This window comes from Cherax quadricarinatus, chromosome 3 (genome assembly GCF_038502225.1).
Source record: "Cherax quadricarinatus isolate ZL_2023a chromosome 3, ASM3850222v1, whole genome shotgun sequence".
Lineage (NCBI taxonomy): Eukaryota > Metazoa > Arthropoda > Malacostraca > Decapoda > Parastacidae > Cherax > Cherax quadricarinatus.
In genome coordinates, this window is record NC_091294.1 from 69,121,794 (window position 1) to 69,141,150 (window position 19,357).

At 39.0% G+C, this 19,357-nt stretch overlaps 1 protein-coding gene across 4 annotated transcripts in view; it reads right to left on the reverse strand.

Moving 5' to 3' along the window:
• LOC128705316 (2,4-dienoyl-CoA reductase [(3E)-enoyl-CoA-producing], mitochondrial) overlaps positions 1-19,357 on the reverse strand; it is a 145,485-nt gene that overhangs the window by 64,990 nt on the left and 61,138 nt on the right. For all 4 annotated transcript variants that reach the window (XM_070092150.1, XM_053800532.2, XM_053800542.2 and 1 more), the window contains exon 5: positions 4,722-4,821. In XM_070092150.1, the coding sequence (XP_069948251.1) occupies positions 4,722-4,821 (100 nt within the window). The remainder of the gene's footprint in view (positions 1-4,721; positions 4,822-19,357) is intronic.

Consider the following 19,357-nt stretch of genomic DNA (forward strand, 5'->3'; position numbering starts at 1 on the left):
TCGTATAACGATAATTTCGCATAACAATGAGCTCTCATGAACGGATTAATATCGTTATGTGGGGGTCCACTGTACAGTGGACCCCCGACCTATGATATTAATCTGTTCATGAGAGCCCATCGTAAGACAAAATGATCGTAGGTTGAATTAATTTTCCCCATAAGAAATAATGGAAATCAAATTAATCTGTTCAAGACATCCAAAAGTATGAAAAAAAAATTTTTACCACAAGAAATATACATATTCCTACACACAAAAAGGAGGATACATGCACAATGGTAGAGTAGTACATGCACAATATATATTGTGCATGTACTACTCTACTAAATGAAGAATAAATGACACTTACCTTTATCGAAGATGTAGCAATGACTGATGAGACACTGTGTCCTGGGAGTGCCTTTTCCTCCTGAGTAATGTAGGTCCTGTTTGGTATTTTCTTCCAGAACAGGCTTGTTTTGTAACAAGTGAACACTTGTTGGGGTTGGAATTTTTCAGCTTCACCATGCCTCATCACACTGTGTATGCCACTACGATTCTTAAATCTCTCAAACCAACCTTTGGTGGTCTTAAATTCACCAATATGAGCACTAGTTCCAGGCATTTTTTCCCATTCACCTAGGTGTTAGTCGACTGGTGTGGGTCGCATCCTGGGAGACAAGATTAAGGACCCCAATGGAAATAAGTTAGACAGTCCTCTATGACACACTGACTTTCTTGGGTTATCCTGGGTGGCTAACTCTCTGGGGTTGTTTCTTGGTATTCTCGATAAGCCACACCAACAACAGACTCTCCACATCTTCGAGTAGTACAGCTGACTGTGGTGTAGCAGCAGCTGACAGTGCTAAAGCAGCAGCAGCAGCTGATGGTGCTACAGCAGCAGCAGCAGCTGATCGTGGTGCAGCAGCAGCTGACTGTGGTGCAGCAGCAACTGACTGTGTTACAGCAGCAGCAGCAGCAGCTAAAGATGCTACAGCAGCAGCAGCAGCTGACCGTGGTGCAGCAGCAGCTGATGGTGCTACAGCAGCAGCAGCTGGTGCTACAGCAACAGCTGACCATGGTGCAGCAGCAGCTGATGGTGCTACAGCAACAGCAGCAGCTGACCATGGTGCAGCAGCAGCTGATGGTGCTACAGCAACAGCAGCAGCTGACCATGGTGCAGCAGCAGCTGATGGTGCTACAGCAACAGCAGCAGCTGACCATGGTGCAGCAGCAGCTGACGGTGCTACAGCAGCAGCTGACGGCACTACAGCAGCAGCAGCTGCTGTAGCACTAGAAGCTTCCTTTGGGCCCATGGTGGCTTATTTAGCAGTTAGAAGCACTACAAACACTGGAATAATACAAAATGTTCTGAATGTATCCGTGGGAGCAACCACTCTGGCTTGTAAACACTGGCACACTAACTAAAGGCAGGCCAGCTGAGGTGTGCTCAGGCGGACAAACACGTGGGCACGTACGGGACGAATGCTGTAGGTCGAGTTTTTCACCATACGTCGGGGTCAAATTTTTACACTGAAATGCATCGAAGGTCGGTTTTTACGTAGGTTGGGGACATTGTACATCGGGGGTCCACTGTACTCAGAACTCACCATGGAGAGGTGGCTGGATCTAAACACCAATGGTTGGCTGGAACTAGCCAGCCACCAAGAAGAACCTATACAAATTGTACATTGTTTGCATCACCAGAGGCAGCAATATAAGGCCAAGCAAATGAGTCGGATTCATGACATTCAAACCCCCACTGTGATGGACTCGTCTCATGTCTAGAAGACCATGATCTACAGAGGAATTCCCAGATATGACAGAAAATCTGTAGTTGCTTGTCTGATAAAAGAAAACTAGAACTGTTCTAAACACCCAGACACTGTAGGAAGAACTTTAGAATGATCAATGATAATGTGTGCTTAATAAGAACCCTCATCACCCAAAGTTCCTAGAGCACTGTTAGGAAATTAAGAGGAAAGAGTAGGCATAATAAGGATCAAGTCCAGATGCAGGAGCAGTGGAAGGTAGATAGATGTGATGGTGGGATGGCTATCACAAGCTCCCTCATAAAACACTATATATTACACAATACATGGAGATATCCTTCAACCTATCACTCATTCCAATTCATCATCAAATCCCCATGACAGTACCAGTAGTAACAGTAGTATTAATAATACTGGATGTAGTAAGAGTACTGTAGTAGTAGCAGCAATAATGCTCGTAGTAGTAGTAGTAATAATAATGGTTGTAATAATAGTAATAATAATGGTGGTAGTAGTAGTAATATTAATGGTTGTAATAATAGTAATAATAATGGTGGTAGTAGTATTAATAATAAAGGTTGTAATAATAATAATAATAATAATGGTTGTAGTAATAGTAAAAATAATAGTAGTAATAGCAGTGCTTGTCAGTTGTGGCAGTAGTAGCAGTAAGAATGGTGGTGGTGGCAGCAGCACTGGCAGTGGTGATACTAGTGGTAGTAATAGTAATTGCAGTAGTACTAGTATAGTAATAGCAATAGTATAGTAATAGTACTAGTATAGTAATAGTAATAGCACTAGTATAGTAATAGTAATAGCACTAGTATAGTAATAGCACTAGTATAGTACGTAATATCACTAGTATAGTAATAGCACTAGTATAGTAATAGCACTAGTATAGTAATAGCACTAGTATAGTAATAGCACTAGTATAGTAATAGCACTAGTATAGTAATAGCACTAGTATAGTAATATTACTAGTATAATAATACTAGTATAGTAATAGTAATATTACTAGTATAGTAATAGTAATATTACTAGTATAGTAATAGTAATATTACTAGTATAGTAATAGTAATATTACTAGTATAGTAATAGTACTAGTATAGTAATAGTACTAGTAATAGAACTAGTATGGTAATAGTACTATAGTAATAGTACTAGAAGTAGTATAGTAATAGTACTAGAAGTATAGTAATAGTACTAGTAATAGTACAAGTAATAGTACTAGTAATAGTACAAGTGGGAGTGGACGTGTCAGCGGATGGGTCTATGAAAGATGAGGTGAATCATAGAATTGATGAGGGAAAAAGAGTGAGTGGTGCACTTAGGAGTCTGTGGAGACAAAGAACTTTGTCCTTGGAGGCAAAGAGGGGAATGTATGAGAGTATAGTTTTACCAACGCTCTTATATGGGTGTGAAGCATGGGTGATGAATGTTGCAGCGAGGAGAAGGCTGGAGGCAGTGGAGATGTCATGTCTGAGGGCAATGTGTGGTGTGAATATAATGCAGAGAATTCGTAGTTTGGAAGTTAGGAGGAGGTGCGGGATTACCAAAACTGTTGTCCAGAGGGCTGAGGAAGGGTTGTTGAGGTGGTTCGGACATGTAGAGAGAATGGAGCGAAACAGAATGACTTCAAGAGTGTATCAGTCTGTAGTGGAAGGAAGGCGGGGTATGGGTCGGCCTAGGAAGGGTTGGAGGGAGGGGGTAAAGGAGGTTTTGTGTGCGAGGGGCTTGGACTTCCAGCAGGCATGCGTGAGCGTGTTTGATAGGAGTGAATGGAGACAAATGGTTTTTAATACTTGACGTGCTGTTGGAGTGTGAGCAAAGTAACATTTATGAAGGGATTCAGGGAAACCGGCAGGCCGGACTTGAGTCCTGGAGATGGGAAGTACAGTGCCTGCACTCTGAAGGAGGGGTGTTAATGTTGCAGTTTAAAAACTGTAGTGTAAAGCACCCTTCTGGCAAGACAGTGATGGAGTGAATGATGGTGAAAGTTTTTCTTTTTCGGGCCACCCTGCCTTGGTGGGAATCGGCCAGTGTGATAATAAAAAAAATAAATAATAATAAATAGTACAAGTAATAGTAATAGTACTAGTATAGTAAGAGTACTAGTATAGTAATAGTACAAGTATAGTAATAGTACTAGTAAGAGTACTAGTATAGTAAGAGTACTAGTACAGTAAGAGTACTAGTATAGTAATAGTACTAGTATAGTAATAGTACTAGTATAGTAATAGTAACAGTATAGTAATAGTAACAGTATAGTAATAGTAACAGTATAGTAATAGCACTAGTATAGTAATAGTACTAGTATAGTACTAGTAAGAGTACTAGTATAGTAACAGTACTAGTATTAGTAGTACTATTATTAGTAGTAGTAGTCATAGTAGTAGTAGTGCTAATAGTAATACTAGTAGCAGTACTAGTAGTAGACTAGTAGCATCAGTCATGGTAGTGGTCATAAAAGTAACAGTACTTGTAGTAGTAGGCATAGAAGTAATAGTAGTAGTAATAGTAGTAATAGTAGTAACATCAGTAGTAATAGTAGTAATATCAGTAGTAATAGTAGCAGTAGTCATACTACTAGTATTAGTATAGCTGTACTACTAGCAGTAGTATAGTGGTCATACTACTAGTAGTAGTCATACTACTAGAAGTAGTCATACTACTAGTAGTAGTCATACTACTAGAAGTAGTCATACTACTAGAAGTAGTCATACTACTAGAAGTAGTCATACTACTAGTAGTAGTCATACTACTAGTAGTAGTCATACTACTAGTAGTAGTCATACTACTAGTAGTAGTCATACTACTAGTGGTAATCATAGTAGTCATACTACTAGTAGTATAGTTGTACTACTAGTAGTAGTATAGTTGTACTACTAGTAGTAGTATAGTTGTACTACTAGTAGTAGTATAGTTGTACTACTAGTAGTAGTAGTCATAGTTGTACTAGTAGTAGGTTACCTTGTTAAGGTCTCAACTCCGGCCTTGGCTGAAGCACTGGGAGAGACGAAGGCTGAGCCGCTGCGTGTGTATGGTGTAGTGATGCTCAGAAACACACCACCTGCCACAACATTATCATACAACAGTGAGTACTGACCAACATTTCACATTATTATATTCATGGGTATTCATAGGTAGTAGGTTGGTAGACAGCAACCACCCAGGGAAGTACAGTGGACCCCCGGTTAACGAACTTTTTTCATTCCATTAGTATGTTCAGGTGCCAGTACTGACCGAATTTTTTCCCATAAGGAATATTGTGAAGTAGATTAGTCCATTTCAGACCCCCAAACATACACGTACAAACGCACTTACATAAATACACTTACATAATTGGTCGCATTTGGAGGTGATCGTTAAGCGGGGGTCCACTGTACTACCGTCCTGCCAGATGACTGTGAAACAAAAACCTGTAACTGTTTTGCATGATGGTAGGATTGCTGGTTTCTTTTTCTGTCTCATAAACACGCTAAGATAACAGGGATATCTTGCTACTCCTACTTACACTTTGGTCACACTTCACAGACACGCACATGCATATATATATATATACATGTTAGGTAAGACACATATGCAACAGTTAGGCAACTTTATTCCGAAACGTTTCGCCTACACAGTAGGCTTCTTCAGTCGAATACAGAAAGTAGGCAGGAACAGTAGAGATGTGAAGACGATGTAATCAGTCCATCACCCTTAAAGTCGTAGAATTTGAGGTTGTCAGTCCCTCAAATTCTACGACTTTAAGGGTGATGGACTGATTACATCGTCTTCACATCTCTACTGTTCCTGCCTACTTTCTGTATTCGACTGAAGAAGCCTACTGTGTAGGCGAAACGTTTCGGAATAAAGTTGCCTAACTGTTGCATATGTGTCTTACCTAACAACCTGTCGGTATTGTATACCATTTTGATGTTCATATATATACATACATCTAGGTTTTTCTCCTTTTTCTAAATAGCTCTTGTTCTTTTTTATTTCTTCTATTGTCCATGGGGAAGTGGAAAAGAATCTTTCCTCCGTAAGCCATGCGTGTCGTATGAGGCGACTAAAATGCCGGGAGCAATGGGCTAGTAACCCCTTCTCCTGTATACAATTACTAAAAAAGAGAAGAAGAAAAACTTTATAAAACTGGGTTGCTTAAATGTGCGTGGATGTAGTGCGGATGACAAGAAACAGATGATTGCTGATGTTATGAATGAAAAGAAGTTGGATGTCCTGGCCCTAAGCGAAACAAAGCTGAAGGGGGTAGGAGAGTTTCAGTGGGGGGAAATAAATGGGATTAAATCTGGAGTATCTGAGAGAGTTAGAGCAAAGGAAGGGGTAGCAGTAATGTTAAATGATCAGTTATGGAAGGAGAAAAGAGAATATGAATGTGTAAATTCAAGAATTATGTGGATTAAAGTAAAGGTTGGATGCGAGAAGTGGGTCATAATAAGCGTGTATGCACCTGGAGAAGAGAGGAATGCAGAGGAGAGAGAGAGATTTTGGGAGATGTTAAGTGAATGTATAGGAGCCTTTGAACCAAGTGAGAGAGTAATTGTGGTAGGGGACTTGAATGCTAAAGTAGGAGAAACTTTTAGAGAGGGTGTGGTAGGTAAGTTTGGGGTGCCAGGTGTAAATGATAATGGGAGCTCTTTGATTGAACTTTGTATAGAAAGGGGTTTAGTTATAGGTAATACATATTTTAAGAAAAAGAGGATAAATAAGTATACACGATATGATGTAGGGCGAAATGACAGTAGTTTGTTGGATTATGTATTGGTAGATAAAAGACTGTTGAGTAGACTTCAGGATGTACATGTTTATAGAGGGGCCACAGATATATCAGATCACTTTCTAGTTGTAGCTACACTGAGAGTAAAAGGTAGATGGGATACAAGGAGAATAGAAGCATCAGGGAAGAGAGAGGTGAAGGTTTATAAACTAAAAGAGGAGGCAGTTAGGGTAAGATATAAACAGCTATTGGAGGATAGATGGGCTAATGAGAGCATAGGCAATGGGGTCGAAGAGGTATGGGGTAGGTTTAAAAATGTAGTGTTAGAGTGTTCAGCAGAAGTTTGTGGTTACAGGAAAGTGGGTGCAGGAGGGAAGAGGAGCGATTGGTGGAATGATGATGTAAAGAGAGTAGTAAGGGAGAAAAAGTTAGCATATGAGAAGTTTTTACAAAGTAGAAGTGATGCAAGGAGGGAAGAGTATATGGAGAAAAAGAGAGAAGTTAAGAGAGTGGTGAAGCAATGTAAAAAGAGAGCAAATGAGAGAGTGGGTGAGATGTTATCAACAAATTTTGTTGAAAATAAGAAAAAGTTTTGGAGTGAGATTAACAAGTTAAGAAAGCCTAGAGAACAAATGGATTTGTCAGTTAAAAATAGGAGAGGAGAGTTATTAAATGGAGAGTTAGAGGTATTGGGAAGATGGAAGGAATATTTTGAGGAATTGTTAAATGTTGATGAAGATAGGGAAGCTGTGATTTCGTGTATAGGGCAAGGAGGAATAACATCTTGTAGGAGTGAGGAAGAGCCAGTTGTGAGTGTGGGGGAAGTTCGTGAGGCAGTAGGTAAAATGAAAGGGGGTAAGGTAGCCGGGATTGATGGGATAAAGATAGAAATGTTAAAAGCAGGTGGGGATATAGTTTTGGAGTGGTTGGTGCAATTATTTAATAAATGTATGGAAGAGGGTAAGGTACCTAGGGATTGGCAGAGAGCATGCATAGTTCCTTTGTATAAAGGCAAAGGGGATAAAAGAGAGTGCAAAAATTATAGGGGGATAAGTCTGTTGAGTGTACCTGGTAAAGTGTATGGTAGAGTTATAATTGAAAGAATTAAGAGTAAGACGGAGAATAGGATAGCAGATGAACAAGGAGGCTTTAGGAAAGGTAGGGGGTGTGTGGACCAGGTGTTTACAGTGAAACATATAAGTGAACAGTATTTAGATAAGGCTAAAGAGGTCTTTGTGGCATTTATGGATTTGGAAAAGGCGTATGACAGGGTGGATAGGGGGGCAATGTGGCAGATGTTGCAAGTGTATGGTGTAGGAGGTAGGTTACTGAAAGCAGTGAAGAGTTTTTACGAGGATAGTGAGGCTCAAGTTAGAGTATGTAGGAAAGAGGGAAATTTTTTCCCAGTAAAAGTAGGCCTTAGACAAGGATGTGTGATGTCACCGTGGTTGTTTAATATATTTATAGATGGGGTTGTAAGAGAAGTAAATGTGAGGGTCTTGGCAAGAGGCGTGGAGTTAAAAGATAAAGAATCACACACAAAGTGGGAGTTGTCACAGCTGCTCTTTGCTGATGACACTGTGCTCTTGGGAGATTCTGAAGAGAAGTTGCAGAGATTGGTGGATGAATTTGGTAGGGTGTGCAAAAGAAGAAAATTAAAGGTGAATACAGGAAAGAGTAAGGTTATGAGGATAACAAAAAGATTAGGTGATGAAAGATTGAATATCAGATTGGAGGGAGAGAGTATGGAGGAGGTGAACGTATTCAGATATTTGGGAGTGGACGTGTCAGCGGATGGGTCTATGAAAGATGAGGTGAATCATAGAATTGATGAGGGAAAAAGAGTGAGTGGTGCACTTAGGAGTCTGTGGAGACAAAGAACTTTGTCCTTGGAGGCAAAGAGGGGAATGTATGAGAGTATAGTTTTACCAACGCTCTTATATGGGTGTGAAGCGTGGGTGATGAATGTTGCAGCGAGGAGAAGGCTGGAGGCAGTGGAGATGTCATGTCTGAGGGCAATGTGTGGTGTGAATATAATGCAGAGAATTTGTAGTTTGGAAGTTAGGAGGAGGTGCGGGATTACCAAAACTGTTGTCCAGAGGGCTGAGGAAGGGTTGTTGAGGTGGTTCGGACATGTAGAGAGAATGGAGCGAAACAGAATGACTTCAAGAGTGTATCAGTCTGTAGTGGAAGGAAGGCGGGGTAGGGGTCGGCCTAGGAAGGGTTGGAGGGAGGGGGTAAAGGAGGTTTTGTGTGCGAGGGGCTTGGACTTCCAGCAGGCATGCGTGAGCGTGTTTGATAGGAGTGAATGGAGACAAATGGTTTTTAATACTTGACGTGCTGTTGGAGTGTGAGCAAAGTAACATTTATGAAGGGATTCAGGGAAACCGGCAGGCCGGACTTGAGTCCTGGAGATGGGAAGTACAGTGCCTGCACTCTGAAGGAGGGGTGTTAATGTTGCAGTTTAAAAACTGTAGTGTAAAGCACCCTTCTGGCAAGACAGTGATGGAGTGAATGATGGTGAAAGTTTTTCTTTTTCGGGCCACCCTGCCTTGGTGGGAATCGGCCGGTGTGATAAAAAAAAAAAAAAAAAAAAAAAAAAATATTCATGGTGAAGCACAAAACAAAGATTTCAATGTTCTGAATATGTTAAATTGTGAATAATACACAGAAACACATTGAAATAATCCCAAGAATCTTGGTATATTCTGAGAGCAAACCGAGATACTGTAATTTTAATTTTGTTTAAGTGATGATTATAAGACAATATTGTGTAAGTGATGGTTATAAGACAATATTGTGTAAGTGATGGTTGTAAGACAATATTGTGTAAGTGATGGTTGTAAGACAATACAGTGGACTCCCGCCATTCGGCGGCCGTGACTTTCGTGAAATCCGACTTTCAGCAACTTTTTTCGCCAAAATTTAGTTTTGCGGTTCGTGATTGGCCTCATGATTCAGCAACCACCCAGTAAGCACCCACCCTCAGCGTGCACACAAAACCAGTCTCCCACATCATTCACACTCAGTGTGCCATCATTTACCAGCATGTGACCATCACCCCATGGGTTCATAAGATACATTTCATGATAATCCATTGTTTTTTGTGCTTCCAACAGCTAAATAAGCCACCATGGGCCGAAAGCAAGCTCCTATGCCAGCCCTTTGGTAAAGAAGATGAGAAACACAATAGAAATGAAGAAGAAACTCGTAGCAAAGTACCAAAGTAGAGGAGGAAGAGAGAGGGGAGAATGTCTTCTTCAGTGATTCTACGATATGTACGATACTAAAGCAGCACGTATCAACAAAGGCTATAGCTCCAGCCAGCGATAAAGTTTAGAATTAACAGTGTAGTAAGTAAGTTAAGCGATAGAAAAACGACATGAGAGTAACTCTCCAATGTTGTTGGAGGTGTATAGGGCCAATGAACATACACCGCTCTGCTATCTTCCACCACCCTAAACTTCTGCCAGCATCTCCTCCATCAAACTAACTAATTAACCCTTTCAGGGTCCGTCCCGTAGATCTACGGCTTTACGTTCAGGGTCCAAACCGTAGATCTACGCCATGAGCTCAGCTCACTCTGATAAACTGTGAGTGGTACATTTGGGCCTAGATATGAGAGAATACATCTATGTGGTATGTGTGCACCACATAAAACAGATTCTGCAGCACACTGTGTATAATGAGAGAAAAAAAATGAAATCATGATTTTTCGATTAAAACAGCAACTTTGCAGTGTTTTTTCGTATGTTTTTTATAGTTGTATTTGCGATTTCTTGGTCTCATTTGATAGAATGGAAGACATATTACAGAAATAGAGATGATTTTGATTGGTTTTAGCACTGGAAATGGCTTGAAACTGAGCTCAAAGTAGCAGAAATGTTAAATTTTTGCCAATATTCAAGAATAAACAAACGACCTCACACGTCTAATACACATCAGCTGGTGGGTCTAATATACATTCACAAATATGGTGATGATATTTATACAATTATTACAGTATTGCATAACAGTAAATCTTCTATTTTTTGGTGTGAATAAAAATTCATTATGTGAATAAAAAATCAAAATGGAATTTATTTGTAAAGCCTCAAAACATAACTAATGAACAGAGGAAATGTTAGTTTAGTGCCAGGAATGCCTACATTGTTCATTCTGGACCCTATTTTCAAATTGGAATATTTTGAACTTTGTGTTAAATTGGCCAAATTAAAAATTTCCGATCACTTTATTTTGTAGTTGAAACAGTTGACTTGGCGATTTCTTGTGCTCAATCGATAGAATAGAAGTAATACTAGTGAAATAGCTAAGAATTTGGTTGATTGGAATAATGTAATTGGCCTAAAATGGGAGTCAAAGTCGACAAAATCGCCGATTCGTAAATATCGCTGACACATCAAAATTCGCGAGAGCATAATTTCGTCAATTTTCCACCAAATTTCGTACTTTTTGTTTTATTACCTTCACAAAAAGATTCTCTACGATTTCATAAGAAAAAACAACAAATTTTTTTTTTGAAAATTCTTGGACACTGGTGCGTGACTCCAGATTTGGGCCTTGGACCCTGAAAGGGTTAAACTAACATCTCTAAGGAAAGTGCAAATATTTCTTATTTATAAATTACGTATATTGTTTAAGTGTGAATTGTGGTGGTGGGTTCTGCTGCCACCTCCACCACCCCTAATATGTACAGCTTCTCTCAGTGGCCCTTATAAACCCAACAACAACACTTCCACCACTTACTTCTCACATACATTATGACATATTTTATTCATTCTAGAGTATATATCATGTTTCTATGTTATTAATATTGTTTATTATGTCATATTAGATGAATTGTGATAGATTAATAAACTGCAGAGTTGATATTAGCGTCATATTGAAGCATAATAAACTCGCCTCCCTCTGGCCTCCTACATGTACTTGTCTTCCATACACAAACAAGAGTCTTCAATAAAGGTAAGTGTGATGTTAAATATTCATTTATTCATTTTATTAGTGCTTTATATTTATTTGTCATTGTTTTCTGTATGTAAATCTATATTTAATCTTTAAAAAAATTTATTTTTTTTATTATCACACTGGCCAATTCCCACCAAGGCAGGGTGGCCCGAAAAAGAAAAACTTTCACCATCATTCACTCCATCACTGTCTTGCCAGAAGGGTGCTTTACACTACAGTTTTTAAACTGCAACATTAACACCCCTCCTTCAGAGTGCAGGCACTGTACTTCCCATCTCCAGGACTCAAGTCCCTGAACCCCTTCATAAATGTTACTTTGCTCACACTCCAACAGCACATCAAGTATTAAAAACCATTTGTCTCCATTCACTCCTATCAAACACGCTCACGCATGCCTGCTGGAAGTCCAAGCCCCTCGCACACAAAACCTCCTTTACCCCCTCCCTCCAACCTTTCCTAGGCTGACCCCTACCCCGCCTTCCTTCCACTACAGACTGATACACTCTTGAAGTTATTCTGTTTCGCTCCATTCTCTCCACATGTCCGAACCACCTCAACAACCCTTCCTCAGCCCTCTGGACAAGTTTTGGTAATCCCGCACCTCCTCCTAACTTCCAAACTACGAATTCTCTGCATTATATTCACACCACACATTGCTCTCAGACATGACATCTCCACTGCCTCCAGCCTTCTCCTCGCTGCAACATTCATCACCCATGCTTCACACCCATATAAGAGCGTTGGTAAAACTATACTCTCATACATTCCCCTCTTTGCCTCCAAGGACAAAGTTCTTTGTCTCCACAGACTCCTAAGTGCACCACTCACCCTTTTCCCCTCATCAATTCTAAGATTCACCTCATCTTTCATAGACCCATCCGCTGACACGTCCACTCCCAAATATCTGAATACATTCACCTCCTCCATACTCTCTCCCTCCAATCTGATATCCAATCTTTCATCACCTAATCTTTTTGTTATCCTCATAACCTTACTCTTTCCTGTATTCACTTTCAATTTTCTTCTTTTGCACACCCTACCAAATTCATCCACCAATCTCTGCAACTTCTCTTCAGAATCTCCCAAGAGCACAGTGTCATCAGCAAAGAGCAACTGTGACAACTCCCTCACATTTACTTCTCTTACAACCCCATCTATAAATATATTAAACAACCACGGTGACATCACACATCCTTGTCTAAGGCCTACTTTTACTGGGAAATAATTTCCCTCTTTCCTACATACTCTAACTTGAGCCTCACTATCCTCGTAAAAACTCTTCACTGCTTTCAGTAACCTACCTCCTACACCATACACCTGCAACATCTGCCACATTGCCCCCCTATCCACCCTGTCATACGCCTTTTCCAAATCCATAAATGCCACAAAGACCTCCTTAGCCTTATCTAAATACTGTTCACTTATATGTTTCACTGTAAACACCTGGTCCACACACCCCCTACCTTTCCTAAAGCCTCCTTGTTCATCTGCTATCCTATTCTCCGTCTTACTCTTAATTCTTTCAATAATAACTCTACCATACACTTTGCCAGGTATACTCAACAGACTTATCCCCCTATAATTTTTGCACTCTCTTTTATCCCCTTTGCCTTTAGACAAAGGAACTATGCATGCTCTCTGTCAATCCCTAGGTACCTTACCCTCTTCCATACATTTATTAAATAATTGCACCAACCACTCCAAAACTATATCCCCACCTGCTTTTAACATTTCTATCTTTATCCCATCAATCCCGGCTGCCTTACCCCCTTTCATTTTACCTACTGCCTCACGAACTTCCCCCACACTCACAACTGGCTCTTCCTCACTCCTACAAGATGTTGTTCCTCCTTGCCCTATACACGAAATCACAGCTTCCCTATCTTCATCAACATTTAACAATTCCTCAAAATATTCCCTCCATCTTCCCAATACCTCTAACTCTCCATTTAATAACTCTCCTCTCCTATTTTTAACTGACAAATCCATTTGTTCTCTAGGCTTTCTTAACTTGTTAATCTCACTCCAAAACATTTTCTTATTTTCAACAAAATTTGTTGATAACATCTCACCCACTCTCTCATTTGCTCTCTTTTTACATTGCTTCACCACTCTCTTAACCTCTCTCTTTTTCTCCATATACTCTTCCCTCCTTGCATCACTTCTACTTTGTAAAAACTTCTCATATGCTAATTTTTTCTCCCTTACTACTCTCTTCACATCATCATTCCACCAATCGCTCCTCTTCCCTCCCGCACCCACTTTCCTGTAACCACAAACTTCTGCTGAACACTCTAACACGACATTTTTAAACCTACCCCATACCTCTTCGATCCCATTGCCTATGCTCTCATTAGCCCATCTATCCTCCAGTAGCTGTTTATATCTTACCCTAACTGCCTCCTCTTTTAGTTTATAAACCTTCACCTCTCTCTTCCCTGATGCTTCTATTCTCCTTGTATCCCATCTACCTTTTACTCTCAGTGTAGCTACAACTAGAAAGTGATCTGATATATCTGTGGCCCCTCTATAAGCATGTACATCCTGAAGTCTACTCAACAGTCTTTTATCTACCAATACATAATCCAACAAACTACTGTCATTTCGCCCTACATCATATCTTGTATACTTATTTATCCTCTTTTTCTTAAAATATGTATTACCTATAACTAAACCCCTTTCTATACAAAGTTCAATCAAAGGGCTCCCATTATCATTTACACCTGGCACCCAAAACTTACCTACCACACCCTCTCTAAAAGTTTCTCCTACTTTAGCATTCAGGTCCCCTACCACAATTACTCTCTCATTTGGTTCAAAGGCTCCTATACATTCACTTAACATCTCCCAAAATCTCTCTCTCCTCTGCATTCCTCTCTTCTCCAGGTGCATACACGCTTATTATGACCCACTTCTCGCATCCAACCTTTACTTTAATTCACATAATTCTTGAATTTACACATTCATATTCTCTTTTCTCCTTCCATAACTGATCATTTAACATTACTGCTACCCCTTCCTTTGCTCTAACTCTCTCAGATACTCCAGATTTAATCCCATTTATTTCCCCCCACCGAAACTCCCCTACCCCCTTCAGCTTTGTTTCGCTTAGGGCCAGGACATCCAACTTCTTTTCATTCATAACATCAGCAATCATCTGTTTCTTGTCATCTGCACTACATCCACGCACATTTAAGCATCCCAGTTTTATAAAGTTTTTCTTCTTCTCTTTTTTAGTAAATGTCTACAGGAAAAGGGGTTACTATCCCATTGCTCCCGGCATTTTAGTCACCTCATACGACACGCATGGCTTACGGAGGAAAGATTCTTTTCCACTTCCCCATGGACAATAGAAGAAATAAAGAGGAACAAGAACTATTTAGAAAAAGGAGAAAAGCCTAGATGTATGTATATATATATGCATGTGTTAATACTTTTGGGTGTCTGAAACGGATTAATTGGATTTCCATTATATCTTACGAGCAAAATAGATTCGTCAATCGTGAATTTTGCTAGTCGGCAGACTCTCTGGAACGGCTTAATCGTGAAACTAGAGGGTCCACTGTATTGTGTAAGTGATGACTGTAAGACAATACTGTGTAAGTGATGGTTGTAAGACAATATTGTGTAAGTGATGGTTGTAAGACAATATTGTGTAAGTGATGGTTGTAAGACAATATTGTGTAAGTGATGGTTGTAAGACAATATTGTGTAAGTGATGGTTGTAAGACAATATTGTGTAAGTGATGGTTGTAGACAATATTGTAAGTGATGGTTGTAAGGCAATATTGTAAGTGATGGTTGTAAGACAATATTGTGTAAGTGATGGTTGTAAGACAATATTGTGTAAGTGATGGTTGTAAGACAATATTGTGTAAGTGATGGTTGTAGACAATATTGTGTAAGTGATAGTTGTAGACAATATTGTGTAAGTGATGGTTGTAAGACAATATTGTGTAAGTGATGGTTGTAAGACAATATTGTGTAAGTGATGGTTGTAAGACAATATTGTGTAAGTGATGGTTGTAAGACAATATTGTGTAAGTGATGGTCGTAAGAAAAATATTGTGTAAGTGATGGTTGTAAGACAATATTGTGTAAGTGATGGTTGTAAGAAAAATATTGTGTAAGTGATGGTTGTAAGACAATATTTTGTAAGTGATGGTTGTAAGACAATATTGTGTAAGTGATGGTTGTAAGAAAAATATTGTGTAAGTGATGGTTGTAAGAAAAATATTGTGTAAGTGATGGTTGTAAGAAAAATATTGTGTAAGTGATGGTTGTAAGACAATATTGTGTAAGTGATGGTTGTAAGACAATATTGTGTACGTGATGGTTGTAAGACAATATTGTGTAAGTGATGGTTGTAAGACAATATTGTAAGTGATGGTTTTAAGACAATATTGTAAGTGATGGTTGTAAGACAATATTGTGTACGTGATGGTTGTAAGACAATATTGTGTAAGTGATGGTTGTAAGACAATATTGTGTACGTGATGGTTGTAAGACAATATTGTGTAAGTGATGGTTGTAAGACAATATTGTGTAAGTGATGGTTGTAAGACAATATTGTGTACGTGATGGTTGTAAGACAATATTGTGTAAGTGATGGTTGTAAGACAATATTGTAAGTGATGGTTTTAAGACAATATTGTAAGTAATGGTTGTAAGACAATATTGTGTACGTGATGGTTGTAAGACAATATTGTGTAAGTGATGGTTGTAAGACAATATTGTGTACGTGATGGTTGTAAGACAATATTGTGTAAGTGATGGTTGTAAGACAATATTGTGTAAGTGATAGTTGTAAGACAATATTGTGTAAGTGATGGTTGTAAGACAATATTGTGTAAGTGATGGTTGTAGACAATATTGTGTAAGTGATAGTTGTAAGACAATATTGTGTAAGTGATGGTTGTAAGACAATATTGTGTAAGTGATAGTTGTAAGACAATATTGTGTAAGTGATGGTTGTAAGACAATATTGTAAGTGATGGTTGTAGACAATATTGTGTAAGTGATAGTTGTAAGACAATATTGTGTAAGTGATGGTTGTAAGACAATATTGTGTAAGTGATGGTTGTAAGACAATATTGTGTAAGTGATGGTTGTAAGACAATATTGTGTAAGTGATAGTTGTAAGACAATATTGTGTAAGTGATGGTTGTAAGACAATATTGTAAGTGATGGTTGTAAGACAATATTGTAAGTGATGGTTGTAAGACAATATTGTGTAAGTGATGGGTGTAAGACAATATTGTGTAAGTGATGGTTGTAAGAATATTGTGTACGTGATGGTTGTAAGACAATATTGTGTAAGTGATGGGTGTAAGACAATATTGTAAGTGATGGTTGTAAGACAATATTGTGTAAGTGATGGGTGTAAGACAATATTGTGTAAGTGATGGTTGTAAGACAATATTGTGTAAGTGATGGTTGTAAGACAATATTGTAAGTGATGGTTGTAAGACAATATTGTGTAAGTGATGGTTGTAAGACAATATTGTGTAAGTGATGGTTGTAAGACAATATTGTGTAAGTGATGGTTGTAAGACAATATTGTAAGTGATGGTTGTAAGACAATATTGTGTAAGTGATGGTTGTAAGACAATATTGTAAGTGATGGTTGTAAGACAATATTGTAAGTGATGGTTGTAAGACAATATTGTGTAAGTGATGGTTGTAGACAATATTGTGTAAGTGATGGTTGTAAGACAATATTGTGTAAGTGATGGTTGTAAGACAATATTGTGTAAGTGATGGTTGTAAGACAATATTGTGTAAGTGATGGTTGTAAGACAATATTGTGTAAGTGATGGTTGTAAGACAATATTGTGTAAGTGATGGTTGTAAGACAATATTGTGTAAGTGATGGTTGTAGACAATATTGTAAGTGATGGTTGTAAGACAATATTGTGTAAGTGATGGTTGTAAGACAATATTGTAAGAGATGTTTGCAAGACAATATTGTAAGTGATGGTTGTGAGACAATATTGTAAGTGATGGTTGTAAGACAATATTGTGTAAGTGATAGTTGTAAGACAATATTGTGTAAGTGATGGTTGTAAGACAATATTGTGTAAGTGATGGTTGTAGACAATATTGTAAGTGATGGTTGTAAGACAATATTGTAAGTGATGGTTGTAGACAATATTGTGTAAGTGATGGTTGTAAGACAATATTGTAAGTGATGGTTGTAGACAATATTGTGTAAGTGATGGTTGTAAGACAATATTGTAAGTGATGGTTGTAAGACAATATTGTAAGTGATGGTTGTAAGACAATATTGTGTAAGTGATGGTTGTAAGACAATATTGTGTAAGTGATGGTTGTAAGACAATATTGTGTAAGTGATGTTTGTAAGACAATATTGTGTAAGTGATGGTTTTAAGACAATATTGTAAGTGATGGTTGTAAGACAATATTGTAAGTGATGGTTGTAAGACAATATTGTAAGTGATGGTTGTAAGACAATATTGTAAGTGATGGTTGTAAGACAATATTGTAAGTGATGGTAAAAACAACTTGCTATCTCATGACTTCGAAAAATATGGTAACAGTAATAATAATTACTTAAAGTGTTTCTTCTCCTATGCCAAATTAAAATTGAGAACAACGTCCAGTATTGGGCCCCTACTTAAACAAGATGGGTCCTACACAGATGACAGCAAGGAAATGAGTGAGCTACTCAAGTCCCAGTATGACTCAGTTTTTAGCAAGCCGCTAACCAGACCGAGAGTCGAAGATCAAAATGAATTTTTTATGAGAGCCACAAAATTTGATTAACACAAGCCTATCCGATGTTATCCTGACGCCAAATGACTTCGAACAGGCGATAAATGACATGCCCATGCACTCTGCCCCAGGGCCAGACTCATGGAACTCTGTGTTCATCAAGAACTGCAAGAAGCCCCTATCACGAGCCTTTTCCATCCTATGGAGAGGGAGCATGGACACGGGGGTCGTCCCACAGTTACTAAAAACAACAGACATAGCCCCACTCCACAAAGGGGGCAGTAAAGCAACAGCAAAGAACTACAGACCAATAGCACTAACATCCCATATCATAAAAATCTTTGAAAGGGTTCTAAGAAGCAAGATCACCACCCATCTAGAAACCCATCAGTTACACAACCCAGGGCAACATGGGTTTAGAACAGGTCGCTCCTGTCTGTCTGAACTATTGGATCACTACGACAAGGTCCTAAATGCACTAGAAGACAAAAAGAATGCAGATGTAATATATACAGACTTTGCAAAAGCCTTCGACAAGTGTGACCATGGCGTAATAGCGCACAAAATGCGTGCTAAAGGAATAACAGGAAAAGTCGGTCGATGGATCTATAATTTCCTCACTAACAGAACACAGAGAGTACTCGTCAACAGAGTAAAGTCCGAGGCAGCTACGGTGAAAAGCTCTGTTCCACAAGGCACAGTACTCGCTCCCATCTTGTTCCTCATCCTCATATCCGACATAGACAAGGATGTCAGCCACAGCACCGTGTCTTCCTTTGCAGATGACACCCGAATCTGCATGACAGTGTCTTCCATTGCAGACACTGCAAAGCTCCAGGTGGACATCAACCAAATCTTTCAGTGGGCTGCAGAAAACAATATGAAGTTCAACTATGAGAAATTTCAATTACTCAGATATGGTAAACATGAGGAAATTAAATCTTCATCAGAGTACAAAACAAATTCTGGCCACAAAATAGAGCGAAACACCAACGTCAAAGACCTGGGAGTGATCATGTCGGAGGATCTCACCTTCAAGGACCATAACATTGTATCAATCGCATCTGCTAGAAAAATGACAGGATGGATAATGAGAACCTTCAAAACTAGGGAGGCCAAGCCCATGATGACACTCTTCAGGTCACTTGTTCTATCTAGGCTGGAATATTGCTGCACACTAACA